Source organism: Octopus sinensis, linkage group LG1 (genome assembly GCF_006345805.1).
Source record: "Octopus sinensis linkage group LG1, ASM634580v1, whole genome shotgun sequence".
Lineage (NCBI taxonomy): Eukaryota > Metazoa > Mollusca > Cephalopoda > Octopoda > Octopodidae > Octopus > Octopus sinensis.
The window spans coordinates 124,014,725-124,032,224 of record NC_042997.1 but is presented as its reverse complement, the minus strand read 5'-3'; the positions used below and the strand labels follow the sequence as shown (position 1 = coordinate 124,032,224).

General features: G+C 34.6%; 1 protein-coding gene across 2 annotated transcripts in view; it reads left to right on the top strand.

Moving 5' to 3' along the window:
* LOC115210959 (glutamate receptor 4) overlaps nt 1-11,227 on the top strand; it is a 676,560-nt gene extending 665,333 nt beyond the window's left edge. The window contains exon 19 of one of the 2 annotated variants that reach the window (XR_004999835.1): nt 10,989-11,227. Coding sequence is in view for 1 of the 2 variants with exons in the window: in XM_029779782.2 (XP_029635642.1) it covers nt 10,989-11,039 (51 nt within the window). In the remaining variant the exon portion in view is untranslated. The remainder of the gene's footprint in view (nt 1-10,988) is intronic. The other variant, XM_029779782.2, reaches the window with a different exon arrangement.
* The last annotated feature ends 6,273 nt before the right edge of the window (nt 11,228-17,500 follow it).

Sequence of the window (17,500 nt, the reverse complement as noted above, 5' to 3'; positions counted from 1 at the left end):
TGAATAATGCACAGTTGTGCTGACTAGCAGAAGGAACAGGTTCCACAGTATGAAGTCTTTGACATGTCTTTTTTATCATCCATCCTCTGGAAATGCATACCTTTCCACAGGTTGTACATGTTCCATAGCCGTATCAATATATCAGTATTCATACCGACATTTGGGCTGCTTCATTGGACACTAGATGAGATCCGAGCGATTGATGTGGAAACCTGTAACATACTGACAAGCACACATAATTTACACATAAACAGTGGCGTAGACCACCTCTACCTAAAACGAAAAAATGCCTTTGAATATCGCATCATATCCCTTTCGCAACATCTTTTAACAATCAAGTGTCGAAATGCATCCCTTGACTAAGTGTCCATACATGAGGCTGATAATATCAAAAGACATGGAAAGCAGCTCCTTCAGCAACACTCTTTGTCGTATAACCTAGAATACATGCCCAAAAGATGCCCCATGACTCTACCGCAACGTATCATCAGATGAAATGATGATCCTATATCAGTAGAAGACTATGCATGGATATGTTGTTAGAAAGCTTCGTGATGATAGTAACATCAATCATCGAAGTAGTTTATCATGAACCAATAGCCGGATTACTACCTCCCACTTTGAAGGGTATGCGTTTGCAATCCAGGAACAGGAAATATCAACCAAGTACCTAATGCACAGAGGGGATAGAAATGCAGGAAAAGCAGTAAAATGTGATAACCGGCGATCTTTCGTTTTAACTCGCAATGATGTAAACATTAAATTCGGTCATTTCCGTGACCACATGTCCTCTTGTTAATTGTCAGTTGGGAAGAGAAAGCTAATGGGTTGTGTGTGTGCGTACTTGTTCCTGTGAGTGTATGTGTGTGTGTGTGTGTGTGTGTGTGTTGTGTGTGTGTGTGTGTAATGAAATCCATCGGAAGAATAGTCCCGAGGACAAAGAAATAAAAACCCACAATATGGTAGAAGCCATAGCCACTCATAATAAAAAAGGACTACTGGTGGAAGGTTCTACTGAAGACCTGAATAAAATGTAAGCACGACAGACCTGATATAAGGATTTGGGATAGACAAGAGGAACTGTGCACAGTTATTGAAATTAGCTGCCCAGCTGAAGATCGGTGAAAAAGAGAACACCTATGCTGAACAAATGAGGAATCTGAGGTTACTCTATCCAGATTACGAATTTCAGGTTTATACCTGTAATTATTAGGGCCGTAGGATATGCAAAACACTGCCTAAATACCAATCTTGAGAAATTAGGCTTTTCGATACCAGAAAGGGGTAAGCTAATTCGAAGACTGCGGATCCAGTTAATCACTGGAACTGTAAAATTCTGTAAAACTTTCCAAAAGTTTATCATTTAAATATATATGAGCATGTCTAGATATGTAACTATATGCATAAGAATACATACATAAAGTATACAAATCTGCATGTACATATATACATACAAAAATACCCTGTTGTTGATGTTAAAATACCAATGAATGAGCCTTGGATCTTATATTAGAAACAGGTTCTTTCTCTATTTGGCATGAACTCTTGAAATAAACTGAATAATGACATACATGTGTGCGTATATATATATATATATATATATATATATATATATTATATATATATATATATATGTATATATCTATATATATATATATATATATATATATATATATGTATATATATATATGTATATAATATATATATATATATATACATATATAAATATGTATATATATATAAGTATGTATGTATGAATATGTGTGTGCATATATATAGGTGTAGATAGATAAATAAGTAGATAGATAGCTAAATATATGTGCGTCTGTGTATGTATATGTGGGTATGTGTTTATATGATATGACTCTTTCTTTCCAAGTTTTGAGGTTACTAGTCTCTCAAATCAATATTTGACGAGAGAATATTTTCCCTATATAATATAGCAAACTGGGATTTATATTTGGTTAAAATAGTGAACTTAATGAAAGGGAAGTAGAGTGAGATAAAATATGGTTATAGTGTGGTGACAGTAGGAAATAAATGGAAGTGCACCATTAGATGGGGAAAACGTATGGAGATGCGGACAATATATATAATTTATAGGCATATAGTTATTTATAGGTTAAAAATGTACATATATTTATGTATACATGACTATATATTTACACAAACACACACACGTATATATGCGTATTAATGAAGTCAGATATAAAAATAATTTAACGTGAAACTGAAGGTTTACTAAACATATGTTGCTAACTCCATATGTACTAACTTTTAGATGGATAATGTTGATAGAGACTTCGAAGCTTCGACTTGCTTGTCTTCTTGAAATTGTGCTTTATTTGCATTCTGTTTGGATAGTAACATTTTGTGTAGGCAGAGCCATATAAATGTTAATTAAGTGTGATATACCTCGACCGGAGATGTAGTTGTGCAGATATGTGCAATAGAAGAAAAGAGATGAGAGGTAATGTACGTATATATATATATGTGTGTGTGCGCGCGCGTGTGTGTGTATATGTGTGTGTGTGTGCTTGTGTGTATGTGTGTGTGTGTATGTGTATGTGTGTGTGTGTGTTTATAGAGTGTGAGTTGGTAGAAGGTTCATGGTGAGGCCATCTTATTTTGGTCTGGGATTTTCTTGTATGATAAAGAGTTCAACAAAGGTTGTAAGTAAAAGTGTAAACACATGAGTGAAAAATAATTTATAATATTTTTTATCGAGAAAATGAGCTTTTGCTTTGTGTTAGGGTCCATAAAATTGTTTGTAGCTAAGTCAGTTGGACACTTAACACAATTGAAATTGACGATGTAATGCCACTTTAAAATCTATGAATTCATTTCAAAATGGATATTTTAGGTATGTTAAGACTGAGGCGGCGAGCTGGCAGAAACGTTAGCACGCTGGGAAAAATGCTTAGCGATATTTCGTCTGCCGTTACGTTCTGAGTTCAAATTCTGCCGAGATCGACTTTGCCTGTCATTCTTTCGGGGTCGATGAATTAAGTACCAGTTACGCACTTGGGTCGATGAAAACGACTTAATCCCATTGTCTGTCCTTGTTTGTCCCCTCTATGTTTAGCCCCTTGAGGGTAATAAAGAAATAAGTTTGAGGTGACTTTGTTACTGTGAATAGTTGTTAGGGTTTCTACTCACTTTCTAGCGCGACTATTTGAATATATTTTATGATTATTGTACACAAATGCGGAGACGTACCTGCAAGATATTGCGTAATCGTTTACATTAGCGCATGAGGATTTTGCAGTTTTCTATGGATATGTCTATCTTTGAATATATATATATATATATATATATATATATATTATATATATATATGTGTGTGGTGTGTGTGTGTGTGCGTGTGTGTGTGTGTGTGAGAGAGAGAGAGAGAGAGAGTTTGTGAGTGCGTGTCTGTATGTACGCATGTATGTATGTATCTCTCTCTCCCTATATATATATATATATATATATGGAGAATTCACAAAAAAAAGACGAAGACAGGAGGTGTAGACAACAAAGAGATGTATTAGTATAAGTATAAAACTCGGGAAGTGAAAAAGTCTTTAACGTTTCGAGTCTACGTTTTTACACAGAAAAGAACACAGAAAAATAAAGAATGTGTAGTGGCTAGCAATCTATCATGGCGATATATTATATATATATATATATATATATATATATATATATAGAGAGAGAGAGAGAGAGACATACACCACCTAAATCAAAATTACAACTATATATCTTTGACAACACTGCAAATATTGTTTCTTAAATCTAGTATTACGTCATTTACTGAAATATACGAACCTAAAAGTCTAACGACTTGATGTTTCTATATTGTCCAAGAATATATGGAGATATAAACACAGCTTGTTCAACTATAGAAATTCTTAGTTGAAAACATCTGCAGTAAATCTGTAGGATGTGTAAATTAGAAGCGCTTCTTGTGGAGAAGATCAATTCTCACTAGTAACATGTAACAAACTCGAGCATTATTACAAAAATAGATAAAGCGAAGGAAACACAAGATATTAAGTTTAGTTCATCTTTACAAATATAGTGTAATCCCTATGGAAAATATATAATAAATTTATTTTACAATCTCTTGCTAAGAGCTATTGAAAAGTAACTTCAAACGACTCTTAAGAAGATCATAAATAACTTTAAAATATTTCAGTGGATTAGAAAGAAATGAAATTAAACACAAAGCTTTTCTTCCATTCTATACGTATGTCAATTATAATAAATCTCAGCTATGTCCAGTTCATTGTCAGAATGAAACAGAAGCCAGTCCTCCATCGGATTTTATTGGTTATTCTTGAAATGCAGTAGGAAGGCAACTTCTTTTGTCAGAGGGAAATCAATAACAACGATGAGTCACTCACCTACACAACTATCACTACGATAGAGTAGACTGTATTAATTGCAATGGAATTAAAGTAAAGTGTATATGCCTGAATTGTAGTCGAGGCATCTTTCTTAAAGAGTACTCGAATGTGAGAACACAACATTCAACTCTTTATTCTTTTGTTAATTGTGGAGAGTATATAAAAATTACGAGCCACAAATATTATAGTAATCGACAAATGAAGACATTATTCTAACGGTTTTGTCATACGATTATTGACGCTTTTAGTATACATTACGAAAATATCAAGAAGTACAAGTTGTACAAAAAATTTGAAAGTTACATTAATATGCTATCAATATTCGAATACTTAAAAAACAATTAACAAGGTATTAATAATTAATACATTCCTTATAAAATGCAATAAATTAAAACAAAACACATGCATTACAGCATTCATCCTTTGAAAGAAAACAGTTATTTCATTTCGTTTTTGAATTTCGTTTGCAAGATTCTTTATATGAGTTCGTGTGTTGAAGCATATTCTGCTGTGTCTGGAGAGAGTTATTTTCTTTTTGTGCCTTATTATTTAACACTCTCACCGGTAAAATTTCCACTTATTTCTTATTTTTATTTTCCAAAAATTTTCGTTGCGTGTACCAACATTTTCAATAGTTATTTCAATTATACACAGAAAAATTAGTAGAAGTTAATGAAATCTTTTGAAGGCATCAAATATATTCTCGCTACGTCTTTCATCTGCGTCGCCTCAATCAACGTACGTACTTAGCCAATGCATAATCGGTTCATTTATTTTGTCATCATCTACAAACAAAAATGATAGAGTTCCGTTCACGAAATCAACGTTCAAACTGCTGAATAATACCCGCAAAAATGTTACTTAAGGTAATCCTCATTCATCATTTCACTCGGTTGGCTAAGCTGGAATTTGATATTGTAGGTAAAATGTAGAGAGAAAAAGAAAGCGAAAAACATATATACATATGTACATATAAAAGGTAAAGATGAAGAATTCCACCAAAGAGAAAAGAAGAGAAAACACAAAAAGAGAGAGAGAAAGATAGAGAAAAAACAGAGAAAGAGAGAGAAAGAAAGAGAAAACATAGAGAAAGAGAGAGAGAGAGAAAGAGAATCAGAAAGAGTGCGGTGGGGAGAAAATATCATGCCGGTAACTTGACTGACAATGAAGGGATGAAAAGTAACCATTTTAGAACATGATTTGAATTCGAAAGGCAGAGAAACTAAAAGAATACTGGAAAGCATTCTATGTGAAACTTTAATAATTTTGTTAGTGGGCTTCATTCACATATATAAGCAACGAAAACACCCAAAATATAAACTATACACTGCATAGGGCAACAGAGAACTCACTGAATCGTTCCACTGCGGTCAGCTACCGTACTGAACTGAACCACGTAAAGGAAAAAGATCAATGAACTAAAAATATTTTTTGTCTTTCTTTCGCTCCGTGTCTCTCTCTCCTCTCTCTCTCCTCTCTCTCTCTCTCTCTCTCTCTCTCTCTCTTCTCTCTCTCTCTCTTTCTCTCTCTCTCTCTCTCTCTGTATATGTGTATATGTTTGTACATGTGTGTGTATGTATGGGAGTGTTTATGAGTGCGTGTTGCGTGTGTAATTCGCGGAAGCACGAGTATATTAGTCAAATAGTTTTGCATTAATAGAAGTGAAAGAACAAGTGAAAATTGGAAAAAAAAAAAAAAGAAAAAAAGAAATGGCAACCACACATATGTTGCAAAATAATATCGGCAATCTATATTGACATTGTTTTATACGTCAGATTTGAAGAGAACATAAAAGCAATGCTGATCGAGTCTCCTTGTTTAAAGCTTCACTCTTTTGTTTCGAGTACAGAGAAAGCCTATAATGATAGAAAAAGAAAATAATCACACAAATTATCACTGAATGTGAAAATATACCTCAAAATTCCGATATCAAATCCTTTTAAACCAACTCCTTCAGCGAAACCCAGCAGCGACCCTGCGCCGCGGAGATAAGTTATAATATATTTCTTTACTGCACACAAGGGGTTAAACAAAGATGGGACAAACAAGGAAAGACAAAGGGATTAAGTCGATTACATCGACTCCAGTGCGAAACTGGTACTTTATTTATTGACCCCGAAAGGATGAAAAGCAAAGTCGACCTCGGTGGAATTTGAACTCAGAACGTAACGACAGTCGAAATACTGCTACCCATTTTGCCCGGCGTGCTAACGTTTCTGCCAACTTGCCGCCTTCCGCGGAAATAAGTTCTAATAAGAAATATAATAGACTCAATAGCTTCCTAATTACTTTGTTAAACATAACGAATGTCCACATGTTTAGTTAAAAGTAACATTTTTTTTTACATATTTGCATATCTACATATTTCCCAGCTTCTAATATAAACATAAACTCAGATTGCTCCCAACATCTATGCTTATATCTCCCAACATGGTTTCAGAACACTAAACCTATAGCTTGTAATTTCAAAAACAGAGCTACAATTACAAGCTTATAATAAGATATTCAAGCATCATACATGGATAACATAATGTTAATGATGTAACAGTAAGAATCTATGCACAATGTTACTAAATATGTTGATCAATCATATGCAGTTATGTAGAACAAATTACATGTTCAATTTAATCATAGAGCATAGGTGAATCGGGATATCTTTCCCCGCACCATTTCTTTACAGCAATTATTTCATATTGAAAATATTCAACGGCTTACATTTGATTTTGGCTTCTCATTAATAATTAGTCTCTAATTGCTCCGAATTATTTCATCTTTTTTTTTCTGCAGTTTTTTAATTCTTTTATTGTATGTAATTAGTTTCAATCAATAATATTTCGTGTGAGTTAATTATCTTACACCGTTCTTTCTCCCTTCCATGATGAATTATAAATGATATCCCGATCATTCTTTCATTACGCTGGATTAACCTCGACATTCGCTTTTTATCTCATTCATCCGCCGTGTTGACATTTTCACGGTTTTAGATACATACATACATACATACATACATACAAACAGTAACATTTGATACATACATACATACAGACGTATATATGTTTATGTAAGTGCACATAAATATATCACTATATACATGCATACACATGTTTATCTGTGTTGTGTGTACGTGTGTACAGGCACGAAGAATGTTAAGTAAGATCGTTAAAACAGTATTTATCAATGTGACAGCGTACATGAAGGCCTATAAATTTTTACGTGTGATAATTCTTTGATATTTTTATATGGCGTCAATCTGTAGCTCAAAAGGGATTGTCACTATAATATTTGTTTCCGTGAATGTTTCATTAATTGCGATGATTTATGTAACATGTTTATATAATGGGTATATTGCCGAGGATACAAATACACAGACACCAAGTCGTTAGATAGATAGATTAGATAGATAAACAGATAGATAGATAGATAGATAGATAGATAGATAGATAGATAGATAGATAGATAGATAGATAGATAGAGAGATAGATAGATAGATAGATAGATAGACGCCATTCATATGTTGTTTTAAACTTCACTCTAATTACTCTAACTCGTTATCATATAAATTCCTTCTCTATTAAATTTGGTTGCACGGAAAGAGAATGCTTAGATGTTATTGATATACATTCTTCTTATGAAAGTGATTCTCAACTAACGTAACATCTTCGAATATCGCAACGAAATCCTATATGTTGAGCTTCTTCAGTGATATACACTTGTGAGCGCTTACATATGCAATAAAGATAAATATGTTTTAACAAAGCATTATTGTAGATACTGTTCGAAATATTATACGATTTAATTCTTAAAATTTTTGAAGTTTGTTTCCAAATAACTTCAGTAAAACTTATGTTAGAAGCTGGAAATATCTGTATTATATTATTGAATACTATTTTACTACAGGTAAATGTGTATTAGCGTACTACCCTTCACAGTTGAATGGGTGCGAACTACGCATGCCCCACTAGCACGCCTGATAAGTGAAAACACTAAATGCCTACACAGAAGGTTTAAAAACAACATCTGTCGAAGGTGAATGAGCTTCATCAGAGACAACAGTACTTATATCTCTAAGTATGGTCAGAGCTAGTAGATCTGCAAAAGATTCCATATTACTTTATTCTATAATGAACTGCTTCGTGTTTCTTAAAGAATAACAAAACCAAAGCTGGAATAAAATCGGTGATAAATACATTGTGTGTCACAGCGAGGAAAATGTTTTAAGAAGGACTGGGCTTGATATATAAAATGCAAAACAAAACAAGCAAACGTTATAATTTAGTCTCATCAATAAAACAAAAAAATCAAAGACCTAAGACTTGTACATATAAATACACGAGATCAAAATTTTCAGGAAATGTAGATCTTTCGAGAAGTAAATGTTAAAGAACTGCAAACGAGAAATACCAACAGACTAAATGAACAACAAGCACGGATGTCATCTTTACTTTTTTTCTCCCGTCGCTATCTTATTTTAACGCCTAATTCCAGCTTTGTAGCTGCACTGAGTCATTTACAATTCAGCAGCATTCTTGATGCAGTGTTTCTTTATACTAAATAAAATGTTTGTTTCATTTTTTGACTAAAAAAAAAAACAAGTGACATGGAATTTCTACGTCAAGATTTAACAGCACACATACCTGCCACCTAAGTGTTATCCACATAAACGACATCAAAACTATTATATGTGTCATACACAAACACACTCACACACACACACATATGTATGTATGTATATATAGAGAAACACACACACACAAATGAAGAGTCAAGTGTGAATGCGATATATCTCGACTTTGCAAACGCCTTTAATAAAGTCAACCATGGTATGATATGTCACAAACTGCGCGACTTCAGCAAAGTCGGAAAACTTGGAGAGTGGCTTCACGACTTTCTAAAGGTAGGCGTCAGGCAGTGGTGGCCAATAGAGACATCTCAAAGGGTCACATTTATTTGTAGTGGGTCTCTAAGACACACCTTCAGCTGATCAGATAGCCACCCTCACTATGTATGCAGATGTCACAAAAGTGTCTCGGACAATACAAAACCCTGGAAATATTGCACATCTGCAACAGGAGTTGAACGCAATATACAATCCCAGCATTGCCATCAAAAATCAGGATCAGCATGGTGTGGATGTATGTGTGTTCAAAACAAAACTGGATCTCATCCTGTCAAGGGTTCCAGACGAGCCAACCGCACGGCAAGAAACACAAATGAGGGCATCAGCATCAATTTCCCCCATTCAACAAATGTCACATATCAGAAGTGGTTTCAAACTGTGTTGTAGCACATTCAACGGGAATGCCCAGCACAATTGCTACTTTAAAGCTGAAACAATTTAAAGAATTTAAAGTGTTTGTACGCAAACCTACGCGCGCGCACATATGTATGTATGTATGTATGTATGTATGTATGTATGTATGTATGTATGTATGTATGTATGTATGTATGTATATACATATATATATATGTATTACTCAAAGGAATTCCAACTCTGTCTGTTTTTTTATGTTTTATTTATATTCTTATAATATAGGATATATAATATAGAATATATTAAATGTCTATTCTCATTGAACTAGTATACTTTCTTGCATTTAAGCATTCATCAGGTTCAGATGTGTATAAGTATGCGTGCGTGTGTATACATGGCGGTTATCTCCATTCTCAATATATGAAAATGTGCTTTTTGCTGCAATAATGGTGCTTTAACTGTTATTATGGCAATATTGTTGTTACTTGGCAGTCTCAGTCTAAATTACTAACAACTGAACTTTTTCCTTTTTGGTTTTATGTTGCTAACGACGAAGTCACTATTGTTGAGCTTGTAATTTCAGACGAAACTAGTCTAGTATCGTGATCTAGCTTTGCTGCGAGGCGGTTATCTCCCCTGTCAATATATGAAAATTTGTTTTCTTGTGGCTCTGAGTGGTTTAAAACTTTTATTTCGGGCAATATACATGCTAGACGGAAACCATAATTACTAACAATTGAATTTTTCGTATAGTTGTCTTCGTTATTACACACACACACTCACACACACACACACACAAATGTATATATATATATATATATATATATATATATATATATATATATCCTCCTTTTTTTCCTTTCTTGAGCGTCCAATATCACTATACTTGTTCCATATATATATATATATACATATACATAGATGTCAGTTAGAGGAGTTTAATACATCTAAGATATAATTAAATCTAAAGTCGCTCCTGGTTATTACCTGGGTAGGTACAGTCTTTTGTAAAGTTACACGGTAGCAGGTTGTTCGGTTGGTAGACTGTAGTTTAGTTTATTAAAGAGAAGAAAATGGATATAATAACGAAGGGAAACTCGTCATTTTCGCTGGTATGACTTTAATTTAATTAGATAACCTGCTTCCTCCTCCTTTATTATCTAATTTAATTAAAGGTATACCAGCGAAAACGACGAGCTTCCCTTCGTTATTATATCCATTTTCTTCTCCTATATATATATACATATATATGTATTATAAGTGTTTGCGTGTGTGTGTATGTATGTATGCTTGTATGTATATATAACATGTATGTATGTATACTATTAAACTTTTCTTTCTTTTAGTTTCAGACATTGGATGCAGCTGCGCAGAGATATAGTCTCTACAAGACTTAGTGGATACCGTTGCCCGCAGTTCAGTCTGGCATTCGTTTATTCTACTTACGAAATGGTTAAGTTGCATTCGAGAATAAATGCGTACGAATCCACACAAAGATTGACACTGCTATACACAGCAATCCTGAGACACTCACACATATATACACAGAAATACATACATATACATATATATATATATATATATATATATATATATATAATATATATATTATATATATATATATATATATATATATATATATATTATATATATATATATATACTATATATATATATATTATATATATATATATATATATATATATATACATATATATATATATAATATATATATATATATATATAATATATATATATATATATATACATGCACACAAATACATACATATACATGCATATATATATAATTAAATACAAAATGGGACAAGAACGCAAAACATCCGGACGACTAGTTGATACAAAACGGGACAACAGAACATCCAGATAGACGATACAAAAACAAGGACGGGTCATTCGAATCCTTTTATCTTCAGTCAAGAACCGGATCATCCTCACAATACACACACACACACCACACACACACACATGTACAAACATACAATCGTTCATACACATACATAGATAAAGACATGCCGCAAACACACGCGCACGCATGTACACACACACATACACACATATATAATAAAAATATAAATGTTTTGTTTTGTAACTGATGTGAGACATTCAAGCAGGGAAGTAGAGTTCATAAGCTTCACTATAATGTCGCAAAATTGTATTTAGAATCAGACTGAATATATACTCATTACTAATTATTCTCCTTGCTAATTAATCTTTTAGGTATATATAATGTGTTATCGAATTTCATGCAAAAACTATTTACTACTATGCAAAAATTGCTGCTATGCAAAAGTTACTGCTATGCAAAATTACTGCTGCACAAATATTGTGCATCAGTTATGTTTCGGTCAAGAATATTGAATAAAACTGTGCATAGAATGCATTCAGATTCCTTCAGAAACAATTTTATCAACATCTTGCGAAATAATTAAGCGAACCGAAAAATTTGTATAAGCTTTATACGAAAACTAAACTCGTGTTGGCATTTCCAGAAAATTATTTTCTTACTGAAGGCTTCTAAACAAAGGATCAACTTGCTTGGAGATAATTGTTTGTGAATCACACGATAGTTGTGTAAGAAAACAAAAATTATATGCGCACTACCCATGAAAAAAAAAACAACAACAACAAAGAAAGAAAGAAACGGAAAAAGAAAAAGAAAGAAATTATACATGTTGCGCAGAATAAACAATTACACAAGCGACATTAATAAGACGCCGTTCTAGGTATGACGTAAAATATTAAATGTTTTATTTATTATTCGCACTAGAAAAAATTGCAGCTGTGCGGTGAATATGGAAAATAACGTGAGCATTCTTATTGTACTAAATTAATCGTCTTTTTTTTCTTTTTCATATTTAGAAATTTTATTGTATCTGTGAATGACTAATATTGTATATGTATATTTGAATGACATTATCTGACAAAACGGGCTGTGTTTTACTGAAATGCTGTTATTTGAACACTAAAAATAATGTTTCACCTGACACTATTACAATATCTAAACCACTATGAAACCACTACAAAGCGAGATAGAATTTTTAAAAGGTGTCAAGACCAGTCTGTTGAATCCATTAAACGATTTAAATCCAATGGGATGATATTAAGATGTGTACTTGTAAATATTATGAACGGTTTTCTACTCACAAAATCTGCCTAGTAGTTATTAGTCATCATACGGTAAGAAAGTTTTATGAACTCCTGTGTTTCTCTACCTTAACTCAGAAAATATTATATTGATGTGCATTCATATAATCCCACGAATATCTATCTACCTCTTTATTTGTGTGTGTGTGTTTCTCTCTCTATACATACATACATATATATATGTGTGTGTGTGTGTGTGCGTGTGTGTGTGTATGTGTGTGTTTGAGTGTGTTTTTACGTGTTTGTGTGTGTGTGTGTGTGCATGTATGCGTGTGTGAGTGCAAGTGCATAACATCGTCGGTGCGACCTGTGAATTCCTCAAGAGATTTTGAGCGTTATACACAAAGCTTGACGTGTTAGTTACAGCTGAGAAACGATAGCGATTAAATAGCAAACGAAAAACTCGTAGTTCTGAATCTAGCTGCTCCATATTAGTATAATTTAATAAATTCAGTTTGGTATTACCAAAGATATTAAAGTGTACTTCTTCTGTTGTTACACATATAGCTACTCGATCACAGATACACACTAATACTTCACGGAAGCATATATATATTTATGTGTTTGTGTGTGCGTGTGTGTGTGTGTGTGTATGTATGCATGTGTGAATGTATATGTATATCGAATGGTAGAGAAATGATAGGGTAAATACATATATTAGACCCACAGATACATAGAGATATACGAGCTTAAACACATGCATGTTAATGTACACGTCTATAAACGTATAAAAGTATAGAGCAAACTTTGAAACATATAGCAATGATGCGTGTTTATTTAAAGAGGAGGACATACAACTACCTGTAAACATACTCCTAAGCATACCTATGTACACACAGGTAAACGACTGATACACAAACGCAAACATACATGCATAGTCATATTTGTGAATACATACGCTTGTGTTCATGTGTGTGTGTTTGTGTGTGTGTGTGGGGGTCTATATAAAAATGTGGATATATCTATCCATAATTTAGGGACAAATATAGTTTAACATGATGAATTATCTTGACTGAATATTTACTTTGTATAGTGTCAAAATTCGAATACGGTGTAGTCACGATGAAGTTTATGTGTATGTATGTATGTATGTATGTATGCATGTATGTATGTATGTATGTATGTATGTATGTATGTATGTATGTATGTATGTATGCATGTATGTATGTATGTATGTATGTATGTATGTATGCATGTATGTATGTATGTATACACACACACACATATGTTGGTTAAATAAACGTGTTATCCAAGTTTTAAAATGTTGAGTTATGCTTCTGTTAAATCTGTAACTGATTTTATACGTAATTATACATGAAAACAAACATTAATATACGCCTTGCGTAGACTTGTCTCTCTAATCCTTGCTCTAAACGCAAGGGTATCTTCATGATCTACTTCGTCTCTTCTATATTTTTAGGTCTTTTTGTGGACACCAATTTTCAGGTCTGTTAACAGCTGATTTATTCCAGAAATAAGATCGTGTCTGATTGACCGGAAGAAACAACTAACGGGAAATATCGATCAAGGAAGTATTGGGTTATCCCATAAATAATGTTGTTTTTTTCAGTTGGTTTGAACTAAAAGTCAGAGGGGGATGGGATAAACTACTTGCATCAACTTACTATAAAAGCAGGTAGTAATTTGACCTTATACTTATCATTAGTGAAAGTTTTGAAGAGTGCAGTTCGATTTTAACAGTTATTTTTTTCAAAGCTATAATGGACGCGACAAAGGAACATATTCAGTATATTTTGCTTTATGAAATGAAACAACGCAACGGAAAGTACGAGGAATATTAATGCAGTTTATGGGAGATCGGACAATAAGCGTAAGACAGCGTCATCTGTTGTTTCAGAACTTCTGATCTGGACACTATAGCTGAGAAGACGAGCCGCATGCTGAAAAATCTGTAAAGCTCGATGAGGACATCCTACAAACCCTGGTGGAACAGAATCCCATGGTAACTGCTGAGGAGCTAGCAGAGAATCTTGGACTTGTTCATTCAACCATTCATCGACACCTGCGTGCCATCGGAAATTGGGTCAGTGGGTTCATCACGAGAGTGAATGTGTGCTCTTCTTTGCTGTCACATCTCATAAATGAACCTTTCTTGAACCGAATAGTGACTGGTGACGAGAAATGTTTTCTCTATAAAATTGTCAAGCGCCGAAGAAAGGAGGAACACCGGCACCCGAAGCTACAGAAGTTTTCCACCCATATAAGATGTTGTTATTTGTTTGTGGGATATGAAAGGTTTAGTCCACTTTAAACATTTAAACACAAGCCAAACGATCACAATGGAGTTGTACCGTGAGCAGCTTGAGTGTCTTATGTCAGCGTTACAAGAGAAACGACCATCTTCGGTTTTAAGACGAAAGGTGTTATTCCGTCAGGATAAGGCTCGGCTACATACAGTGAGAATGACATTCGAAACGCTGCAGCAGTTTGAATGGGTTGTCATGTAGACAGGTTTAGAGCTTATCTAGTAGGGGGTTCATTTGTTAGATCGATTCCTACTCCAGTGCTTGAGTGAGTATTGGGGGTGATGTGGGGTGATGGGGTTAGGTCTATCATATGAGGGTTAGGAACTGTTTTTTCTTTGGGTTAAGTAGAGAGATGGATGTCTCACATAGGGATGTATTCAGTTGAATGTTCCTTCTCATAAGGAATGTTCCGGCTCATAAGGGCCAGTTTCCCGGTTTTCTTGGCGTATAGGATTCCCCACCTGGACGAGACGCCAGTCCGTCGCAGGTGAGCTGGAAGAAGCAGGAGAAAAGAGTGAGAGAAAGTTGTGGCGTAAGAGTCAGCAGAAGTTCGCCATTACCTTCTGCCGGAGCCGCGTGGAGCTTAGGTGTTTCGCTCGTAAACACACACATCGCCCGGTCTAAGATTCGAACCCATGATCGCCCGACCGTGAGTCCGCTGCATATATCCGACGTGCTGTAAGACACAGTTGTAGTAGTCAGCATATTGATCGAATAAATCTTGATTAGCAGATAATGAGATCCGGTAGGGCAAGCTTTCTACAATAAAGTTTAGGACGGAGGAGGATTGGAGAAGTTCACGCCGTTGAGGTTTTCTCCTGGTTTGTGGTATTGTAGAAAGCGTGCCCTACCCGATACCCTCATTATCTGCTAATCAAGATTTATTCGATCAATATGCTGAATACTTCAGATATGCCCTACAGAGTGCCAGATATAAGCATTCAACTGAATACATCCCCATGTAGAACATCCCTCTCTCAATTAGCAAAAACAACCCTCATATGACAGGACTAACCCTACCACCCCACATCATCCCTCAATACCTACCCAACTATTGGAGAAGAAATCGACCTAAAAAACGACCCTCTACCATATAACCCCTAATCCTGTCTACACAACAACTCACTAAAACAGACACCAAGGTTTGGTTTTCTAAGTCCAGGGTAACGTCTAAGAAATTAGCAATTTTGACGTTGGTACAGAAAGAGATGCTGAGGTCAACGTTATAAAAAAGCTTCTTTTAATGCTGAATCAGCTACAGTTATGTAGTTCTTGTGTAGTTGCTTGAGTATTAACTCTCGATATTTGTCCAAGGGAACGTTTTATAAATTGCTTGTTTTATCAGCGTGGGTAAGGATTCCGGGGTATTTCTGAAGATTTTTTGATAATCTTATCGATTTTGGTTAGGTAGGTTGGTTGCTTTCCTTTTGGGTTTAAATTTTATGTTTTTGACCATGCTGTCATGGTCTGATTCCAATTTGTCGAGGTGACGATTAGGTAGTGAGTTCTTGCGGGATCTAAATTCGCCGAGTAGGGCTTGGTGGCTTAGGTGATCAGAATTAGTAGTAAAAGTTAGGAGGGGGAACAGAGCTTTCCATCGCATCTGTTTAATCAATTCGTTAGCAGCGGGAAATAATAAGTTTCATACACTCGTTTTTTGTTGGTAAGAGGTATATCCTTACGCGACAAGTTGAATAATCCTTTTCTCCGTTTCCGTGTCTTCCACACTGTTAACGTTCACTTAGAATAGGAACAAGTGATACGTAAATGTAAGATCCAGGGATCGCAGTGTAGGAAGAGAATTAGTTTTGAGCAATCCCTAGTGAATATAAAGAAAAACGGCTTTCAGGAAGAATAGTGGTTTATAGAGGCGGAGTGTTGCAGATGTTTTTTTCTTTATCAAATAATGATGACCTCAAAATTTCTTTTTATATTCCTCGGTAGGCAAACAGGGTTGCCGAGTGTGCGAAAAAGGATACAAGAGTGTGGGAAATCCGGGCTACATATGTTTAATAGTGAGTGGAACCTCAGAAGTGATTAAATCCAAGTGAGGCTTATGCCGCCGGCTTCGCTTCGGGCCAAGGATATCTTGATTAGATTAAAACGTACATTGTTGCAAGGAGGTATATGTTGACGCAATGATTCAATCGAAAGGTGGGAAGGACACAGAATATGAGGGGCATATAAATGCGGGGTGAAATAAGTAAGAGAAAAAGGGAAGAAAGTAAAGAAGGAGCAACAAATAAATAACACGAAATAAAAAAAAATGTAGGGGAGTGATGGAAGGAAAAGTGGACGGATCGGTGATAGATAACATAGTAGCTCTAGCTTAATCAAAAAGTTCAGTTGTGGGATTGGCATTTGAAGGGAAGAGAAATTTGAGGGTAGAGGGTTGGGAAATGTTTTTGGTCGTGGGGGTCAAAAGTA